Source organism: Alligator mississippiensis, chromosome 11 (genome assembly GCF_030867095.1).
Source record: "Alligator mississippiensis isolate rAllMis1 chromosome 11, rAllMis1, whole genome shotgun sequence".
In the NCBI taxonomy this organism is placed as follows: domain Eukaryota; kingdom Metazoa; phylum Chordata; order Crocodylia; family Alligatoridae; genus Alligator; species Alligator mississippiensis.
Genome location: NC_081834.1, coordinates 57595235 through 57613995, shown reverse-complemented (window position 1 = coordinate 57613995; position 18761 = coordinate 57595235). Strand labels below are relative to the sequence as shown.

The following is an 18761-nucleotide window of genomic DNA, read 5'->3' as shown; positions in this document are numbered from 1 at the left end:
GGTCCCTCCTAACCCTAGTTACTATGAAACTATGAAGAGGGAGCAGAGCCTGCCTTATTGATGGGGCTCTGTGCCACACACTGCAGCTCCAGCACACACAGCAGGGGAAGACCCACGATGGAGCCTGCTGCCTTTCCTGCTCCCCGCTGCACAGGCCCCTGCACTCTGCCGGGAGTGGAGGGAGTCCTGCCCCTTGCTTCTCCATGGAGTCCAGTCCAGCCCTGTCCCCCCACAAACACCCACATCCCAGGGGCCTTCCCTGCTCCCAATGTCCCCCAGGCTGGCGCCGCCTGCAATCACACAGCTGCCCTGTTCTGGGGCCAAGAAGAGGAGTTCAGGTCATGCCCTGGACCCAGCTCCAGGTGCCAGATGAAGGATGTGAGGCCTACCCAGGGCCTGAGGAGCTGCATTACTAGTGCCCTTATTCTGGCATGAACAAGGGAACAGGGAGGGGTTCTTGGGTCCTATGAGACTATAGATGGTATTGGGCAATGCTTATCATGTGCCCTGCATGGAGGGGAGGGGGGCATTTCCTTGCTCCCCAAGCTGCTAGAAGGGAGAGGAAGGAGCTGGCATTGGCCTGGAAAGACTGCCACTCCCCACCTGGGACCCCAAGCCTGTGAGCAGAGCCCCAGCCACTCTTCCACAACTCCCATAGGCTGGGAGGGGGCAGGAGGCTGTGCTCTCTGCCCTGCAGCTGGGAGTGTGTGTGGGTAGGTGTGGGTATGGGAGTATGTGGGGTTTGTGGGTGGGTCTAGGGTTTGTAGGGGGGAAGATGTGAACAGGTGTGGGGGGGTTTGAGGGGGTCTGTGCAGGGGTGTGGGTATGGGCATATGTGGGAAGGTTGTGAGGGGTATGTGTGGGGTTTGCCACATATGCCCCACTCCATGGTGCACAGCCCCCACTGCTAGCAGCGGGTGGCGGGCCCTCAGGGAGCTCATGGCCATGGCAGGCAGAGCCCCCAGCGGTGCATGCCTCTGGCTGGGTCCCAGGGCCTGCATATACTGGCACAGAGCCCACCTGGCCCACTGGCACACACCTTCAGACCAGACTGGGTTGGCTCCATGCCAGCACGTGCAGATCATGGCACTGCAGGCGGGAGCCGTGCACCATCTGGCCAGGTGGGCTCTGTGTCTTCATATGGGGCTTCCAGCACTCCAGTGGGAAGCTGCCCATGGAGACAAGCAGGAGCCCGCTTGGCCCGAGGCTCCATGTCTGCATGTGCAGCTTCCTGTCCAGCCTGATGGTGCGCAGTTCCCAGTCCACGTGCCATCGGGCCAGGCTGGCCCTCAACATGGGGCTTCCCACGGACACCTTCCCCAGTCCTTCAGCTCCCACCCACACACCCCCATCCTGCCTCCACCTGAACCACGGGCTCTTCCTACAGCCCCCAGTCCCCCCCAGGCCTGGCAGTCACCCACACCTGCCCCACAGGGCCCCCCCCCATCCCCAACCCACAGCTCCCCATCCTCCTGCACCCCTGCCAGAGGGAGCCCCCAGCCTCCTGCAAGCCCCACTTACCCCAAAGTCTTTAGGAGGGAAAGTGAGCCTGAGCCAAGCCCTGGCCAACTGATTCTCAGGCCCTGCCCCTTCCCCACCCTCTCTCTTCGCCTTGGGACAGGGCTTAGGGTTTGCCGCCCCTTTTTGCAGGAAGCTCTTGCAGGCTGGAGCTCTGCCAAGCTGCAGAGAGCTCGTTGCAAAAGTGGAAACCCACAGGTGTCTCCATTAAGATGAAAAATCCGTTTGGTTTTTTTTCCTGTTGAAAGGGAAAACCTATGTTTTTCCCCCCATTTTTCCATGGGAACGGAAAGCCTGGATCCCTGAGCACCTCCAACCTTAGCGTCTCCCGCTGCAGCTTGAGGCTGTTGCTCCTAGCCCTGTCCCCTCCAGCCAGAGGAAACTCCATCTCCATCCTCTCTGTTGTCACCCGTCGGGGATTTGAAGGCTGGTGTCAAATCCCCCCTCAGTCCTCTCTTCTCCAGACTCCATAGCCCCAGTTTTTCCAGCCTTTCCTCCTATGACTTGCCCCCCAGGCCCCTGATCAGTTCTGTTGTCCTGAGCTGGCCTCTTTCCAATCTCTCCACCTCCTCCTTGAGGTGCAGGGCCCATCCTGGACCTGGCGCTACGGGGGAGGCCTCACCAGTGCCCTGGGGATTTGGGGGATTCCTGGCACCTGGAGCCTGCAGGGGAGGCTCGAGCGCCCGGGAAGTGTCCCAGCTCTGCAGAACTGAGCCAGGATTCACGGCCCTGGCCCGACAGTGACCGAGCAGCCTCCCAGCACCGCCCAGGGGCCAGGGACCCCGGGACCAGCTCGACCAGCGCTGCCGGATTTGTGGGTGTAAGCGATCTGGGCCCGAGGACTTCCGGCCACAGCAGCCGGGCTGCCCGGGACCTGCAGAGGTCGCGTCTAGCCCAGCCCCCGCCAAGGCCCGGTCAGTGCTGCCCGCCATCCCACACAACTCCTCCGTCTCGCCTTCGCCGGAGCACCGCGGACCCTGACAGCGCAGGGCATCGCGCCCGACCTTGCCACAGGAAGAGCAGGGCCCGCGGCAGCAGCGTCCCGCTTCCACACCAGGTTGCTACCGTACACGGAGGAGATCCCAGGGGAAGGCAAGGACCCCCCAGCCCGCACCAGTCCGAGCCCGGGCGCTGGGCAGGAGCCTCTAGCCACGCCCACGTGAGACCCCCCCCCCCCAGCGCCGCGCCCCGCTCCAGTGACGTCAGCCCCGCCGGGCCTGGCACAAGCTCCGCCCAACGGGCTAGGCCCCGCCCCCTCCCCGAGTTCCATCTGCTGAGCTTTGCGCCCGCGGGCGGAGGTGACGTCAGTCTTCTCTGCGGATGCCGCGACGCCCACGTGACGCGGAAGCGGCGGCGGGAGCAGCACAGGCCGGGGTGAGGGGCTGGGGCGTGGGCGCTGCCTCCTCGCGTGCCGGGGGCGGAGCCAGGCCCGGGCCCATCCGGCCGCGCGCCCCGCGCACACGTCCCCGGATAGGGCTGTGGCGCGCGAGGGGCCGGGAGGGCCGCGCGCAGCTCCCCCGGGGAGGCTCGTCCTGCTGCGGCTGCCCCCGAGCAGAGGAGACCTGGGTGGGGGCGGGCGGGGCTCCTCACACCCGAGCCCGGGACACCAGCCCGGCAGCGGGAGGCCCCGTCCCCCAGACACGGCTCTGCGTCAAGCAAATGTGGCGCCCGAGGCATAGTCCGTAACGGCAGCCCGCCCTCGGCCCGTGCACAGGTCTGGGGGCCACGCGTCCCCCACGAGTGCACGCAGCAGGGAACTGCCCTCCCTTCATCCCTCCCCCCAAACGAGCCACTCGCAGCTCCCTCCCGCGCCAGCCCTGGCTGCGCAGCACCTCTTGGCGCCCCTTCACTTCAGCCCCTCACCCCTCCCTGCAGCACCGTCTGCCACAACAGGTGGAGGGGGTCAGCGCTGCCACAGATCCGCCGTCCTCCTTGTCGCGGGGCGGGGAGCCGGTCACCGCTCTGGAGAACATGGACCCGCATCCCCCCTGCCCTCCCCTCGCGGCGCGGGTGCAGACGCAGCACCGACGCCCCTCGGGCCCCTCTGCCAGGGACCGGTGTCCCAGCAGCACTGACGTGGGCTGTGATCCCGCCCTGGCCTGGCCTGGCGCACAGGTGTCGGTCCTCCTCTCCCGCTTCGTGTCTGCGGAGGTCTGTCAGCAAGAGCCGTGGGATTTGGGGTCTTTCTTCCCCCTTCTCCCGCACGCGGAGGCCTCCGGGTGCCGTAGTGTCAGGCGGGTCCAGGAGAAGAGCAGGGCTGTCCCCGCGCCGGCAGCACCAGGACCGACCTGTGCTTCTTCCCCGCCCGCAGGTGCAGGGACCGTGAGCAGAGCTGAGCAGAGCAGCAGCCCCCTGGGGAAGGGCCTGTAACCCTGGAGCTGCAGAGGACTTCGCCAGGGAGAGAGGGGCTCCCTGACACCTGAGCGGGGCCCGGGCAGGCCGTCAAACGGGGAGAGCATGGAGGTGAGCAGGGCACCAGGTCCGGCTGGGGGTGGGAGTGCAGCTGGGGCAGCGCCAGGAGGAGGCAGGGCTGCTGTAGAGCATTTGGGGAGCGGAGAGACCTGCAAACACCCCAAGCTGGCATTAGCCGCAGCTCCCTCCCAAGCACAGATCACCAGGGGTGCTGGCACGGGAAGGCCTGGGCAGTGCGTGGAGCCAGGGCTCCCCACCTCTGAAAGTGCTGCCTGGGCTGCCTCCAAGGACCCAGCAAGTAGAACGTGCTAAGCTGGGCCAGGGCAGACGCATGGACTCCCCTGTCCACAGCTGCAGCCACGTCATGTGTCAGCTCCATAATGGGCAAGTCTGCTCCCCGACCTGCCATGGCAAAGCTTGCACATAGGTGTAGCGGTAAGGAATTGCAGACAAGGCGGCGGGGGCTAGAGGCAGGTGGACAGGAGGTGCTGATGGTGTAATGCTTGTGACTGCAGCTCCGGGAGGCCTTTGATGACGTGGCTGTGTATTTCACGCGGGAGGAGTGGGAGCTGCTGGGAGATGAAGACAAGGGGCTTTACCAGGACCAGATGCTGAGGAATTACCAAGCCCTCGTTTCCCTGGGTAAAGCTCTGGTTCTTGCTTCTCCGTAGACCTATGTGACCCCTGAAGTTTCTGATCTGCTCCCTGCTTTTCAGCAGTTTCATCCTCATGAATGAAGTTTCTTGGCAACGTGATCTCCCTGTGCCTTCTCAATCTGCTCATATCATCTCCAGTTCATTGTGCATAAAAATTCACTGAAAGCTGCTCCTTTGGGAATTCTGATTTTCTTCCTGTCTTCCCCAGCTTGTCCTGTCCAAACGCATTTAACAATCCTAGCATACACAGTTCAGCGGTAATCCTTGTCATTTCCCTTTTCTCCTTTTCCCACGAGCCAGCAGAAGTTAGTGGAAGTCTTGTCAGCCTCTGCTGCTACAGCACACATATGCATTTCAACTCCTCTTCTTGTGACATGTTTTACATGTGATGGACCTCGGTGCTTCTAACAAGGAGTAACTGGAAGTTTCTTCCATGTTCCTTCCTAACATCTTTGTCTCCATAGACCGCAGGCTCTGGCTTTGCTGTATTTACTTGCAGACCTGTGCTGTCAAGATCACTCTGCCGTTCTCAGAATACATCTTATCCTCAAGTCCCTCTGCATAGCAGATACCCATCACTAATCAAAAGAAGTGGGCTAGGTGCAGGGCCTTGTGAAAGCCAGTTTTAATTTCTAAGGATGTCTAATACAGGGTCCTGTTCTGATTTGTGTGCAGGTTTCAGGTTCTTACCTTTTTTCTAAGTCAGTTTGCTTCTCTTGGGCTTGCTTTTCCCTCCAGTTCCCCCAAAGAACTTTGTTAGGGAAGTGCTCAAAGGCTTTTTCTAGCTCCACAAAGTCCATAAAGAGAGAATTACAGAAAGACAAAAAACTATCTTGAAAATGTTTGAGGATGATGACAGCCTTGCCTATGGAGGAGTGAGCCAGCAGATGAGAACAATTGGGTGGCTCAAGGATACTGAAAATGGGTAAGAGGAGGTGAGGGGAGAGGCTGGGAAGCTGAAGGTAGCAGCATCAACCAGGGTTCTCCCCCAGCCTATGAGACCACAGAAGTGGGTTAACCCTTTATGGACTGGGGTAAGGATTCTTATTATGGACTGATTGGTGTTTTAATAAATGTTATCCGTCCATAAGCATGTGCAGTGACTCTTAATTTTGGTACCTTGAAAACAGTAAACGCTTTCCCTGGTGACTGTCAGTTTCATACCCTTTTTCTACCACAGGGTGGCCTGTGCTTTGTTTCCTATGCCCATCTCTCCACTATGGGGTGACAAGGACTATCATCTATTGAAGGCTTCTCCCTGCAGCTCCTTCCTTTTCATCCTAAATGCCCACCTCCCTTGTCCTTCAAGACCTGAGTAGAATCCATGAGTTCATTGGATCCATTCCCTACTTCCCATCTATTGCTTCTCCATCCAGTCTGTGGTCACAAACACACTTTAACTGCTGCCCCTCACAGGATATCGAGGTCTCATGCCTGACTTAATCTGCCGCATCCAGCAAGAGCAGGTGGAGCTGTGGGTCTGTGCTGAGGAAGACCGTGAGGGAATCTCAAGGTGGGAGGACCTGCTGCCAGGTGAGTTGTAGGTGTCTCCTCCACGATACTCCTCTCTCAGAAATGCTTCCTAGCCAGCGTGAGATGTAGCCTGGAAACTGCAGGCCTGCCCTGTGCTGCCATTCCAGGGTGCTGACCTCAAATAGCTGATGCTGTAATGTGTCCAGTCAGGTATTGTTCCCACTCCCCCAAATTAAAGCAGTGGAAACCAGCAATCACTTCTTTCCTCTCCCCTCTAATGACAGCTGTTATGGGACTACTGAGTTTGTTATCTTGATTTTTGGGCACAGATCTGGTTTTCCTGGAATTCTGTGATCTTAAATTTCCATCTTCACTCAGCAGTGTAAGAGTTGATTCCCCAGCCCAAGTAGCCATTGCTCTCTAACAGCCTGTCCCAGGGAATGATGAGATTTGTGGTCCCCCATGGAAATGAGCATGGTTGGCAAAAACTCTGTACCCATTATTGTTGGACGAGAAAGGCTAGGGCTCTCCCTTGGTTCTCCTGGTACGGTTGACCTGGAACTCAAGAAGTGCTGAATCATGATCTCAGGCTGCATTAAATGATTGCATGGAGTAGGCTGGGATCCATAAGCCTTCACTTTGTGGAGGGGGAAGTGAATACACCATGGTTTGTGCCAGGGTCTCCCCCACCTTGTTTCGTGTCTGGAGCCCTGAGTGTCACAAACTCAGAGACTCAGCATAGAGGCCATGTGCAGGGTAATGCCAGGACCTTTGTCCTGTGACATGGAGGGCACTAGGGCCTCGTCTCCAGAGCAAAGCTTCATGAGCTCATTTCTTAGGGCACCAGAGCTTTGCCTGGAAGCAGGCAGGAAGCACAGCCATGTTTCTTCCAGAAGGGATAGCCACAGCTCTCAATCCTACTCTCCCAGGTCACTTTGTGGAGGTTGGAGGGATGCAACATGGTGGCTTTTTCTGTCAGGGAGGAGCAGCACTTGCATGTGCAGCAAAAGCAGCTGTTCCAGTGTAAGGCAGTGCTCCTCACACCCTCTGACTGCTGAAAAGTCCCAGAAATCCACCGTGGGACTGTTCTCCCTTGTACCCAGATGCTGCTGTCAAGACTGCCAGAGATCGGGGCGAGCACTGGAGAGCAGTCTCACCAATGCACTTTGGCTTCTGCAGCATATCAGCTCAGTCAGGTGCAGTGCTCAGCGTCATGTTGCCCTGGACCCAGCAGTGCTGTGGGACAGATCAGCCCTTAGAGAGCCTCACTCTTCCTTTAAGCAGATCCCTCTGGTCTCATCCAGAGCCCATTAGAGCATGATGCCAGTCAAGCACTGTTCTCAGGCACATGTCCCATATGGGTTTCTCCCAGCAGAGTCTGAGTTGACGGGGCTGACAGTTGGGTCATAAACCCCTCTGAAATCCACTGAGTAGAAAGCATTAGTATGGCCCATGGACCTGCCCCTCTTGCACTCCCAAACCTTGGGAATCTGAAAGGAAGACCTTGTTTAGTTAAGGAGACACTAGGTCCAAGGTTCAGTCCTGCTCTGAGGCTCATTGCAGCAGAAGGAATTGCAGTGCTTGGGCTGTGCCAGCAGGTCAGGGACTAATCTGGAGTTTCTCTTCCCTATGCAGGAGGTGCCTGGCTGCTGAGCAGAACTGAGGAGCAGCGTCCTGTGGAAGGATCTGCAAACCTAGAGCCAGTACTGACTTCCCCAGGGAGTCTGGGTGAGATGGATGAGCTGAGACCTGAGCAGGAGCAATGGCACAAGAGTCGGGGGTGGCTCCAAACACTGGATAATGTAGTGGTGAACGAGGTCCCATGTCCAACTAGGCATGGGAGTGGAGAAGGGAGAGAGGCCAGAAAGAGCCCTGGGTTCAAGGAAGAAATTGTGGAGCTGAGAGATCAAAAGAGCCACAAGACAAAGGTCCACTTCAGACAGAGACGGTCACATCAGTGCCCCGAGTGTGGGAAATGCTTCAACCGATCCTCCCAACTGACTGGACACTGGCGCATCCACACAGGGGAGAAGCCATATCAGTGCTCTGTGTGTGGGAAGAGCTTTGCCCAGTCTGGCAACCTGGTCCACCACCAGCGTGTCCACACAGGGGAGAAGCCGTATCAGTGTCCTGTGTGTGGGAAGAGCTTCACCCAGTCCTCTAGCCTGGGCCTGCATCAGCGTCTCCACACAGGGGAGAAGCCACATAGGTGCTCTGAATGTGGGAAGAGCTTCATCCAGTACTGCAGGCTGGCTGAGCACCAGCTTATCCACACAGGGGAAAAGCCATATGAGTGCTCTGTGTGTAGGAAGAGCTTCAGCACACCCACCTACCTGACCAGGCACCAGAGCATCCACACACGGAAGAAGCCACATCGATGCTCCGTGTGTGGGAAGAGTTTCACCCGATCCTACACCTTATTCCAGCACCAGAGCGTCCACACAGGGGAGACACCGTATCAGTGCCTTGAGTGTGGGAAGAGCTTTCCCTATTCTTCCAGCCTGCGTGTGCACCGGCATGTCCACACAAAGGAGAAGCCACATTGAAACTTCATGTATGGGAAGGTTTCATCCTGTCCTCCTACCTGGCCTAGCACCAGTTCATCCACACCCAGAAGCATCCATAATTTTCTCAGCAATGCAAGACAGGCTTTGGGATGTCTGCCTGCTCAGCATCCTGCAGTGGCTGCATTCAGGCATCATGCAGACAGAGTGCAGAAAGAGTTCACTGAGCCTTTGGCACTTGTAGGGCACTTTAGACCCCAAAGAAGCCAGAAGCTGGCTCCAAGGTTTCATTGCTGGGGAGGGACTACGATGGGGGCAGGCAGTTATTTCAGGTGGAGGGCCGATTACTGAGTTTTGGCAAGCCATCAAGGGCCGCATGACAGGTAGCCAGAGGCAGATAAATATTAATTTTCAACATTTTTAGGGGCCCTGTGGGCCGAATAAAATGGCCTGGCAGGCCACATCTTGCCCACCCCTGGACTAAGAGGAAGCACTTTAGGCAGAGGCCAGCCCAGACCTTGGGGGAACCTATGAAGAGAAGATCTTTGTATTAGGCTTCATGTGCCTGTGCCTTCCACTTCATTTTCTAAGAGCAGCCAGTGCTCCCAGGGGAAGAAGTGCCATCATAATAGGGTGCCTTCCCCAAGTCACATGGCTCCAAGTGATACCCAGGGACTGTCCTTGGCCACTTCCCAGCTTCGCCCTTCATCTTGGTCCCAGGTTTCTGGTATGTGAGGCCCTTAGTTGCAGGAAGGAGGATATTTATGGCGGGAGAAGCATTTCCTGCTCTCTAGCCTGACCTTACCTTTTCTTCCCACCCCATAGTCTCTTTCTGAGGCCTGCTCATGCTCATCGTGTGTTTGCAAGGAGCTGATGCCACCAACCCCCGAGCTCCATTTGCCAGGTATTGCTTTTCAGCCTCTTTCCAGGACACTGCACCACTGGGTGCCTGGTGCTCCCCCTTCCCTAAAGGGATCTTCACTGCCTTCTCTGTAACAGGGAGTCTCTGCTAAGGAAGCACCAGAAGTGAACATGCTATCCCTGTGGACGGTTTCTGTTTCCTGTCCAGAGCTGCGCGATAGGAACAGACCAGGGTCCCAAACCCTTTCCAGGGTAGGTATCTCTGATTTCACAGCCCCTTCTCTTTCCAGAAGATTCACCATAATCCAGTGGTTGCTAACCCTGGGAAGAGGAGTTGGTCACACTTGAAGCTTTTCTCCCATGTTTTGCTGTGCAACAAGAACCCTGCACGTTTGGAGGAACTTCTGGCCAGGGTCAGTAGGGTCCCTTTTCTGGGGGTAGCAGGGCTAAGAAGGTGCAGCATGTGGCAGGTCCAGCCTCCCCTGTGGAGGGGTGGGGAAAGTGGTCATCCCCTAGGTGAACTGCAGAATGTTGTATCCTGTAGTGAAGTTGAAGCCGCCCTACTAGTGTCAAAGCTCTTTGGCTTCAAGTGTCCTGTAGGGGCTACTCTGAGGTTAATATCCTATCATTGAGCACACTCATTCATCTCTTCTTTACCCTTCTTCACCCTGGCTTCTTTACTTTTCATTCCATCCAGGAAGAGCACACACCAACTGCTGACACTTCCTTAGCCTGACGAAGGGTTTTTGAACCTGAAAGCTTGCTTAATAACTATTCTCCAACTATTTGGGTTGGTCTAATAAAAGATATCAAATTCACCCAAGGAACCTTGTCTGTCTATGTCCTTAGACCAACACGGCTACAACCTAAACCCCTGCCTCATTCATCTCTGTAATTCTCTTTGCTGATTTTCCTCAGTGTACAAAGTTGCCCCCAGTTTCCCTATATTACAGTGCTTAAGAAAATAACCTTGTGACTTTTGAATGACTTTTTGGAAAGGGGCCTGGTTTATCTTTTTGGAGACAGCCACAAGAAGAAGGGAGGAAATGGGAACCTTTGACATGTTTGGAAGGTGCCCGTTACTGGTTGAACCTGTAACGGGATGGGCAGGTTTGGCAGCAGTGGGTGCAGGAGAGGGAGTGTGTGTCAAAGACAGTGAGATCCTAACCCTGCCCCTTTCCAAGAGGGGAGCCTGGGTGCAGATCAGTTAAGGTCACCTGATACATCTTCCCAAGGCCTGAGTTCAAAGCCTGCTTCCCAAAGGCAGTTCTTACTGTTTTTTGTGACATTGTCTCATGGAGAAGAGGGTATGTTACAAAAGTAGATGCATCAGTGCTTGTCTTCAGGGCCCTGGCCAGGGTTGAATAGGAGCTTGGGGAGGCACCTAAGTCCACTAAGGCCCCTGTTAACCAGAATGGATTGGGCTCTGTGGGGATGCAGCTAGCCTTTGCTGCACAGAGAAAGGGCAGATGGCTGCTTCTCTCCCACAGCAACTCCAGCAAGTGACTGGGGACGTGGGAGGGTCCAGCTGGGACCCTGCTCATGTGGTCAGGCCTCCGCTCTCACCTGTGCTCCCAGCTATGTTGGGCTCCAGTTCGTATTGGATGATGGGGCACCTGCTACCTCCCAGCCCTGCCCCGGAGGGCTGAAGCTAGTAGATCTTCCCTTTTGATTTCTCGCCCCGCCCCCCCCCCCCCCCCCCTTGGTTCATATACCAGAGACCCAAAAGGCTCAGAGGAGAGAACAGGAAGGGTGATATTGTAGTGGGGTCTGCTGTAGATCACCAGATGAGGATGTGGTGGATGAGGCTTTCTTCAAACAGCTATTGCAAGTTACATCATAGGCCCTGGTTCTCATGGGGGACGTCACTTTGACATGTACACAGGCAACATGGGAAGTTTTGGAGTTTTGGATACAACTTCCTGGTGCAAGTGCTGAAGCAGCCAAGTAGGGGCTGTGCTCTTCTTGACCTGCTGCTCACAACCTGGGAATACTTGATGGAGAGTGTAGTAGTGGATGGCAACTTGGGCAGCAGTGACTATGAGATGATTGAGTTCAGGATCCTGAGGAAAGGAAGGCAAAAGAGCAGCAGAGTACAAATCCTGGACTTCAGAAAAGCAGCCTGACTCATTCAGGGAACTGATGGGTGGGATTTCCTGAGGCCAGTCTGAGAGGGGGTAGGGGGAAGGAAGGAGTCCAGGAGAGCCGGCTGTATTTTAAAGAAACTTCTGAGAGTGCAGGAACAAACCATCCCGATGCACAGGGAGACTAGCAAGTGTGGCAGAAGACCAGCTTGGTTTAGCAGGGAACTCTTCAGTAAGCTAAAATACAAAAAGGAAGCTTATAAGCAGTGGAAATTTGGACAAACAACTAGGGAGGAGTATAAGATTATTGCTCGGGGAAGCAGGGGAGAAATGATCAAGGCCCAAGTGCAATTAGAGTTGCAGCTAGCCAGGGACATGACTAACAAGGGTTTCTACAAGCATGGGTGTCAACGTGTGGGGCAAGCCCCATGTATATTCAGAAGAGGCAGCACATTACTTCAACCCAGCTCACCTGACATCTGTAAAGATCAGATGCTTTAGTGGGGCTTTTTTGCACTTTTGTCTAATAGTTGATTGAATCAGCTTTAGCTAAAAGCTCTGCTAAAGCGCCCAATCTTTACAGACGCTAGAGTTGGGTTGAAGTAGTGTGCTGCTTGCATCTCTTTTTTTTTTTAACATCTCCAAGCAGCCACAGTGACTTTTGCATATAAAACCCAAACAGCCATGGCTCATGGGTGCTGAGCACCTGCTGATTTTTTTTGGTGGGTGCTTGAGGCCTAGAGCACCAACAGAGTTGATGCCTATGTCTACAAGAATGTCAGCAACAAGAGGAGGATCAGGTCATTTACTGAATGGGGGAGGCAACCTAGTGACAGAAGATGCAGAAAAGGATGAAGTACTTTTCCGACTGGTGCAGGGGGTCGGACCGGATCATCAGTTTAGGTCCCTTCCGAGCCTAAGCACTATGAAACTACTTGATGCCCTTTTCAACTCAGTCTTCACAGGCAAGGTCAGCTCCCAGACTACTGCGCTTGGCAGCACAGTTTGGGGTGGAGGTGAGCAGCCAATAGCGGCAAAAGAACAGGTGAGGGTCTATTTAGAAATTCTGGATGTGTACAAGTCCATGGGGCCGAACGCAATACACTGCAGCTTGCAGGCTTGTGGCCGTTGGGTGGATGATGGGGCCCAAAGAGCAGCATGTGTCAGTGCAAGGCCCCATTCACAAACAACTGGCCACTCTGACCCCTCCCCCCCACCTGCACACAATGAACACCTCCAGAGGGTTCACTGACTCCAAAGGCATCGCATCCCATTCCTTCCACGGGAGCCAGGTCTGAGGGCTGGGATCTTGCTGTAGTGGGCAATCTGGGTGGTGGCCATGGGCCCAGGCCAGGCTCCAGGCTATGTGGCTGGCATTAGCTGCTGGTTCATGGTCAGATGTGAGGGGGTCTCTGGGCAAGCACACGGAAGGGCAGGGCTGGGGACAGGCATTAGGATGGGGACTGCGGGTCCAGGTGGGGGTTGGAGGGAGGTTTTAGATGCAGGGCAGCATGAGGCATTGGCTGCAGCTTAGCGTTGTCCAACACTTGTGGCTTGGGTGCTTGGAAGGGGCTGAGTCATTACATGGGGCTCACCCCCCCCAGCTCCAGCCGGGCCCCCAGGCAGGCAGTATGGGGTTAGAGATATGCTGGGCATTGGGATGGGCCTGTGACAGTTTGGTGAGGATCTGCCTGGGGCCTGGGGATGCTTCCAAGCCAGCTGGTCCTCACCAGATGCCTGGAGCTGTGCTCTTCTTGCCAGTCTTCTGGCTCTCATCCCCCTGCCCACAGAAGGACACACCAGTGGTCCACCTTCCCAGTCTTCTGCCTCTGATAGTGGCAGGAGTGGAGGCTTTCAAATATGAACAGGGCAGAACCAGAGCTGCAGGGTGTTGCAGCTCTCTGGGGTGCCCTGAGGGCCTTTCAGGACTGTCCCTGGGTGCCACATGCTCTTAGGTGCACAAAGAATGATTCCCAAGCTAGACCTGCATGCTGTGCTCTGCAGCAGCTGTTACCACACAGGAAAGAGATCTTGGAATTGCTGTGGACAGATGGCTGGAAAGTCTCAAGATGCCCCTTTATGGTGCCTCCACAGCTTGAAGACAGCGCCCATTTCTGGTCCCCACACCTCCAAAAGGATCTAGAAGAACTGGAGAAGGTCCAGAGAAGTGCACCAAGGATGGTGAGAGGCATGGAGGGGCTTTCCTATGAGGAGAGACTGAAAGAAGCCAGGCCTGCTTGGCTTAGAAAAGAAATGTTGGATGGGGATGTGAGAAGGGTTTACCAAATACTAAATGGTGAAGAGAAAGTCAATGGGATTTATTCTTGACTCACCATACAACATCTAGAGGCCCCAACATGCAAGTAGTCAGTAGTATGCTGAAAGTGAACTTGAGGAAGTTCTTTGCTACCCAGCATGTCCTTCAAGGGTGGCCTCATTACCATGAAATGTGGGAGCTGAGAGTTAAGCCAGATTCAAGAAGGGATTTGACATATTCTCAGAGGAAATCTGGAACCAACTTCCCAGGGAGGTGGTCCTCGCCCCTACCTTGGGCAAATTCAAGAGGAGGTTGGATGATCACCTGTCTGGGGTCTTGTGAACCCAGCATTCATTCCTGCCTGTGACAGGGGGTCAGGCTAGATGATCTGTTCAGGTCCCTCCTGACCCTAGCTACTATGAAACTATTTCCTTATTGGCACCCCAAAAAACTCCCTGTTATCGCACCAGCGGCTCAGTCTTGCAAAGAGCCCAGGTTCCCCTTGCACCCTGAATTCTTGCAAGGTGCCTCCCAGTGCACACAATGTCCCAAGGCTCAGCCTCCCCTTGGCTCCAGGGAGCCACGTCTCACCCTGAGATCACTTCCTTCTGCTGTGATTGCTGCCACCAGCTGCCAGGCACCTCCCTGCCATGCACACAGCTCACATCAGCACTGGAAGGGAGTTGTCCTCTTTCTAACCTGCTGTTTGCTCTTTTACTCACTGGCTGGACTTGTTGGGGGTGGGTGCTGTTTTTTCTAAGGAAAAACCAACGCAGATGCTCAAAGATTAGAATTTGGCAAGCTTTATTTTATCAAGCTTCTCAGACCCTGAATTACGATACAGCTACGATTCTTTTCCTTCTTAGTCCTTATATGCACAGAATTCAAATACAGTTACAATCCCCTCTTTCTTAGCTCCCCAGTGGTCCTCTGTTCTGGATAGCAAATAAAGTACAACCATCTCCCAGGTTGGACTCCTGCCTCTTCTCTATGGGGGCCAAATGTACTGTATTTTCTCACATATAATATGCAACCTTTCCCTGTCAAAATCAGCCTCTCAAAATCGGGGTGTGTGTATTAAGTGAGGAAGCCGATTGTTTCCCTGAGATAGAAACCCCCTGTTGTGATCCCCTTTCCCGACCATAAGTGCAGCAGCCTAAGACCATCTCAAGACCCATCATTGAACCTCAGGCAGCTGAGCAAGTCAGCTGGTGGAGATCATCTCTGCTGTACAATGGCCAGGACATCCATTAATAAAGCTGCCCTTTCTTAGGGGAATGTTGCTGGCTGCTAGGGCTGCTGGTCTCTTGTAGCTCTTTAGCTCTGTCCCAGATCAGAGGTCATCCCCTGGAGACCAGGCTTCTGCGGCAGCTGGGGTTTTTGTTAAGCAGGAGAGGGAGGGGGAGCCGCTGTCCCTACTTTCTGCAGCCAGAACTGGGAAAAAACAATTTCTTCATGATGCTTTTCAAAAACAAGGTGCACATTACATTTGGGGGTGTGCAATACGCAAGAAAATATGGCAATCAAGTATATTTTAAACCACAAGAATAAGCGTGTTCTGGTGGCAATTTGGCTGCCTGGAAGAGCGCAGGATGGATTCTCCCCTACACCCACTGGGGAGTCTCCAAAGGGAGGAGGAGGCTGGTGCGCAGGCCTTTGGGAGTTTGAAAAAGCTGCTTTAACTTGCCAGCAACATCTTCATCAAAGCAAAATGATACCCAGTACATTTGACTCCATCAATCAATAACTACTGCTAACGATTTTAAGCTGATTATAGGATCTACTCTATTTGGATGGTCCCTGACAAGGCCTTCTGGGATACTGGTTTCTTTTCAGCTTGTTGCTTTGTATAAAGCAATCTTCTTACTGGTTTACCTGGACATATTGATTGCTTGCTTCACTTTGTTGATGTCTGCAAAGGTTCACTCGGCCATCCCTGCAAAACGGGCTTTGGGGCCTTCTGCTTTAGCTATAGCCTGGGGCCCTGTTAAGTGGCCAAGGCTGGCCACAAGTGTTGCACAGTTCTGCCTCACTGTATTCAGGTAACAAAAACACACCGTCATCCTCATGGGATTCTGGCTGGCTAGGCAGAATTCACTTCTCCTCAGCAAGAGATAAAGCACAAAGTTGTTCCCGATGCAACCTGGAAGTAGAGCTTTCCAAAAAGCAATTCTGTGCACCTGGCCTTGTCCAGGAAAATCACAGAAAATTAAGGTTAGAAGGGACCTGAGGAGATGATCGAATTCAACCACCCGCTCAAAGCAAGACCAGCCCCAACTCCATCATCCCAGGCAAGGCTTTGTCTACCTGGGTCTTAAAAACCTCCAAGAAGGGAGAGTCCACCACCTCTGTGGGTACTGGTACCAGTACTGGTGGCCTTGACCAACAGGCATTCTTCTACTTTCCCTGACTACTGTTTATTGGTGGCCTGTTGAGCGCTTCTCCCTGTACAAGCTAAAGAACATGTTTTGTATAAGATGGACTTCTGCTAGGTCTACTGTCCATACCTGTGTTTCAGTTACTGACCACGTCCGAGGCCTACAAGACATTCCCCTGAGCTTTCAATCTTCTGGTTAATACATCCCCATGAGGGAAGTGAGTGTATAACACTCCCAAGCCAGGCCTGTGTTTTGCACTCACTTTGCACAGGGGGCCATGACAGCACCAGGCGGCAGACAATCAGGGCCCAACGCTGCCTTCGCAAAGTCTCAATCAGGCTGCTGAATCCCAAGGAGGTTCCCATCTCGTGGGGATTGTTCTTCATATGTTCAGCTTGGTCCCAAACCCGGCAGTACTGGGTACTGGGGATGGGCTGCAAGTGCTCCATATCTACAGGCAGGGACATTTTCATCAATGTATATTGAGGGCACAGAGAAAAGAATGAGATGGATGCGCTCACAGTTCAAACACTTCTTGCCCAGAATCAAGTTCACCTGCATCATCCTCCGATTCCCTTTCCCTTGACACCCATGAAGTGGCATCAGATACATTGGAAAGAGAGTCATTTTCAGGCAGGAGCTCTAGAAAGTTACTCAGGACACGGACAAGGAGACGCTGATGCCATCTGCTCCCTTCTCCTTGTCTGGGCTGGTCAGGACATCCTTCAGCAGCTGAGAGGCTGCGGGGTGTGATGGTTAGTGCTTGACTCCCAGCATTGAGGGGTTGGGGAGCCACTTAGCCTTCCTGCCCTCTTAGCAAATCTGCCCAGAGAAGCAACATCCAACAGGGACAGCATCTCCATCCCATGACCCAAGCCTGGGTCTGTTCTGTGTGTGGGCATTTCCCTGGACAATGAAGATGATAAGATGATGGGGCTTTTTATCTCCTGCCTTTGACCCCTCTAGGGTGTTCCTTCAGCAGTTTTCTGGCACAGGTTTGAGGTGGCTTTTGACTCGCCCTTGGCAAGTTAAGATGGTGGCCAAGGCTTGGGTTCATCCCTCCTTCATTGTCTTTTCATCGACTTTGGTGAAGCTGGGCTCCCTTACATGAGCTAAGGAGACAGGCCTGGGGCATAAACAGCCGTAGTTAAACTGGAAATGACATTTAAAAAGAAAAGCATGGATGGCTGTTCATTCACTACCTATATATAGTGCAAAGAATGAGAATAAGACAATATACAGATAAGACAATCATCCTCAACTAGGAAGGATTGCTGAAGATATGTAGCGACACTGTACTGTAGAGATTTATGTTTCAATACACTGCTTTGCATTTCTGTTGATTGATCGTGGCAGGGACATAGCTAGACTATTGATCTGGACCACAGAAGTGATTGAGATTTTCTAAGCATACTGATCCTCCTCCTCCAGGGTCAGCTCCCGGAAACTCTGCTGCACTGTATCTTGAATGGCTCTCTCTTCTTCTCTGGTCACTGGGGGCAACGCTGAGTTTAGCTCGCAGGCAATTGTTTCTGTTCTTGTCTTTAAATCATTTTCAAACTCCTCCTTCTTCTTTATCACCAATTTATAGATCTCCTCCCTTGCCTCATCACATGCATGCGCTAATTTCAGACGTTCAGACTGAAATGCGGGATCAGAAGGGTCCATAGAGATGAGTCTCCCCAAGCTGCTCACACGATCCATCAGATATTTGGAGGACACTTCGGTGTAGGTCTCGGAAATCATATGCACCAGGTGAGAGACACTGGTGGCATTGAACGCTTGAGTGTAGATTAAGTCTGTCACAAAGGACATGGAAGAATAGTTCTCAATTTTCTGAACACTTTCAGCTGAACTTACAAAGCCCTTGATGGAGCGGCTGAGGCAAGACTCAATCAGGCTGGAGATCATCTGGAAGAAATGCACCATTTTCTCCCACTGCTCCTTCACCCTCCCCAGGGCCTCCAGACCTTTGATCAGCATATCCCTGGCTCTTTGAAAATCGATTTCCTTTGTCTCACATTTTCTCATGGTGCTTAGGATATCTGCCAGCTCCTCATTCTGCTTCTTGAAGTTCTCGAAGCTCCTCTGGTACTCTTTCTGTGTCATCTTCAGCATCTCACGACTCTGCTCTATTTTGAAACGGGCATTTTGTGCTGCTTGTGACTCTACTTGATGGCCCTCTGCCATGCTCTGTTGCCATTTGGCCATGTTAGGTGCTTTGGGAGGTAAAGGGGTAGTCTTTGACTGCAATTTACTTTGAGAATCAAATGCACGTGCCTTATTGTGTAGACAGCTAAGTGCTTTCTTTACCTTTTTAGAGTTAGAGCTATTTTTATCTGCAGACTTTGCTGAGTTTTTTAAAACTGAACAAGCATGAAGTGTAGAAGTGCAGATTTGCAAGGCTGGGGTCTTTATTTGACAGCTTTTTTCAGCATTTATTTGATCATGCAAAGACTGAGCATGCTGCTCTATAAAATTAAACATCAGTTGTTTCTGATCGGGGGCTCTACTACTATTCTTGTCATCAGAAAGAGAGCAGATTTGTGTTGCAAGATTCAGCAAGAGCTCTGATTTGGACAATATGTTGTTCACAGCAATGGGATCATCCTCTTTAT

At 53.5% G+C, this 18761-nt stretch overlaps 1 protein-coding gene across 1 annotated transcript in view; it reads left to right on the top strand.

Annotated features, from left to right (window-relative positions):
• Nucleotides 1–10247, top strand: part of LOC102564378 (zinc finger protein 157) — a 28330-nt gene extending 18083 nt beyond the window's left edge. The window contains exons 6-9 of the mRNA XM_059714102.1: nucleotides 3892–3981; nucleotides 4446–4572; nucleotides 6003–6119; nucleotides 7695–10247. Coding sequence (XP_059570085.1) covers nucleotides 3892–3981; nucleotides 4446–4572; nucleotides 6003–6119; nucleotides 7695–8605 — 1245 coding nt within the window. The 3' untranslated portion in view covers nucleotides 8606–10247. The remainder of the gene's footprint in view (nucleotides 1–3891; nucleotides 3982–4445; nucleotides 4573–6002; nucleotides 6120–7694) is intronic.
• The last annotated feature ends 8514 nt before the right edge of the window (nucleotides 10248–18761 follow it).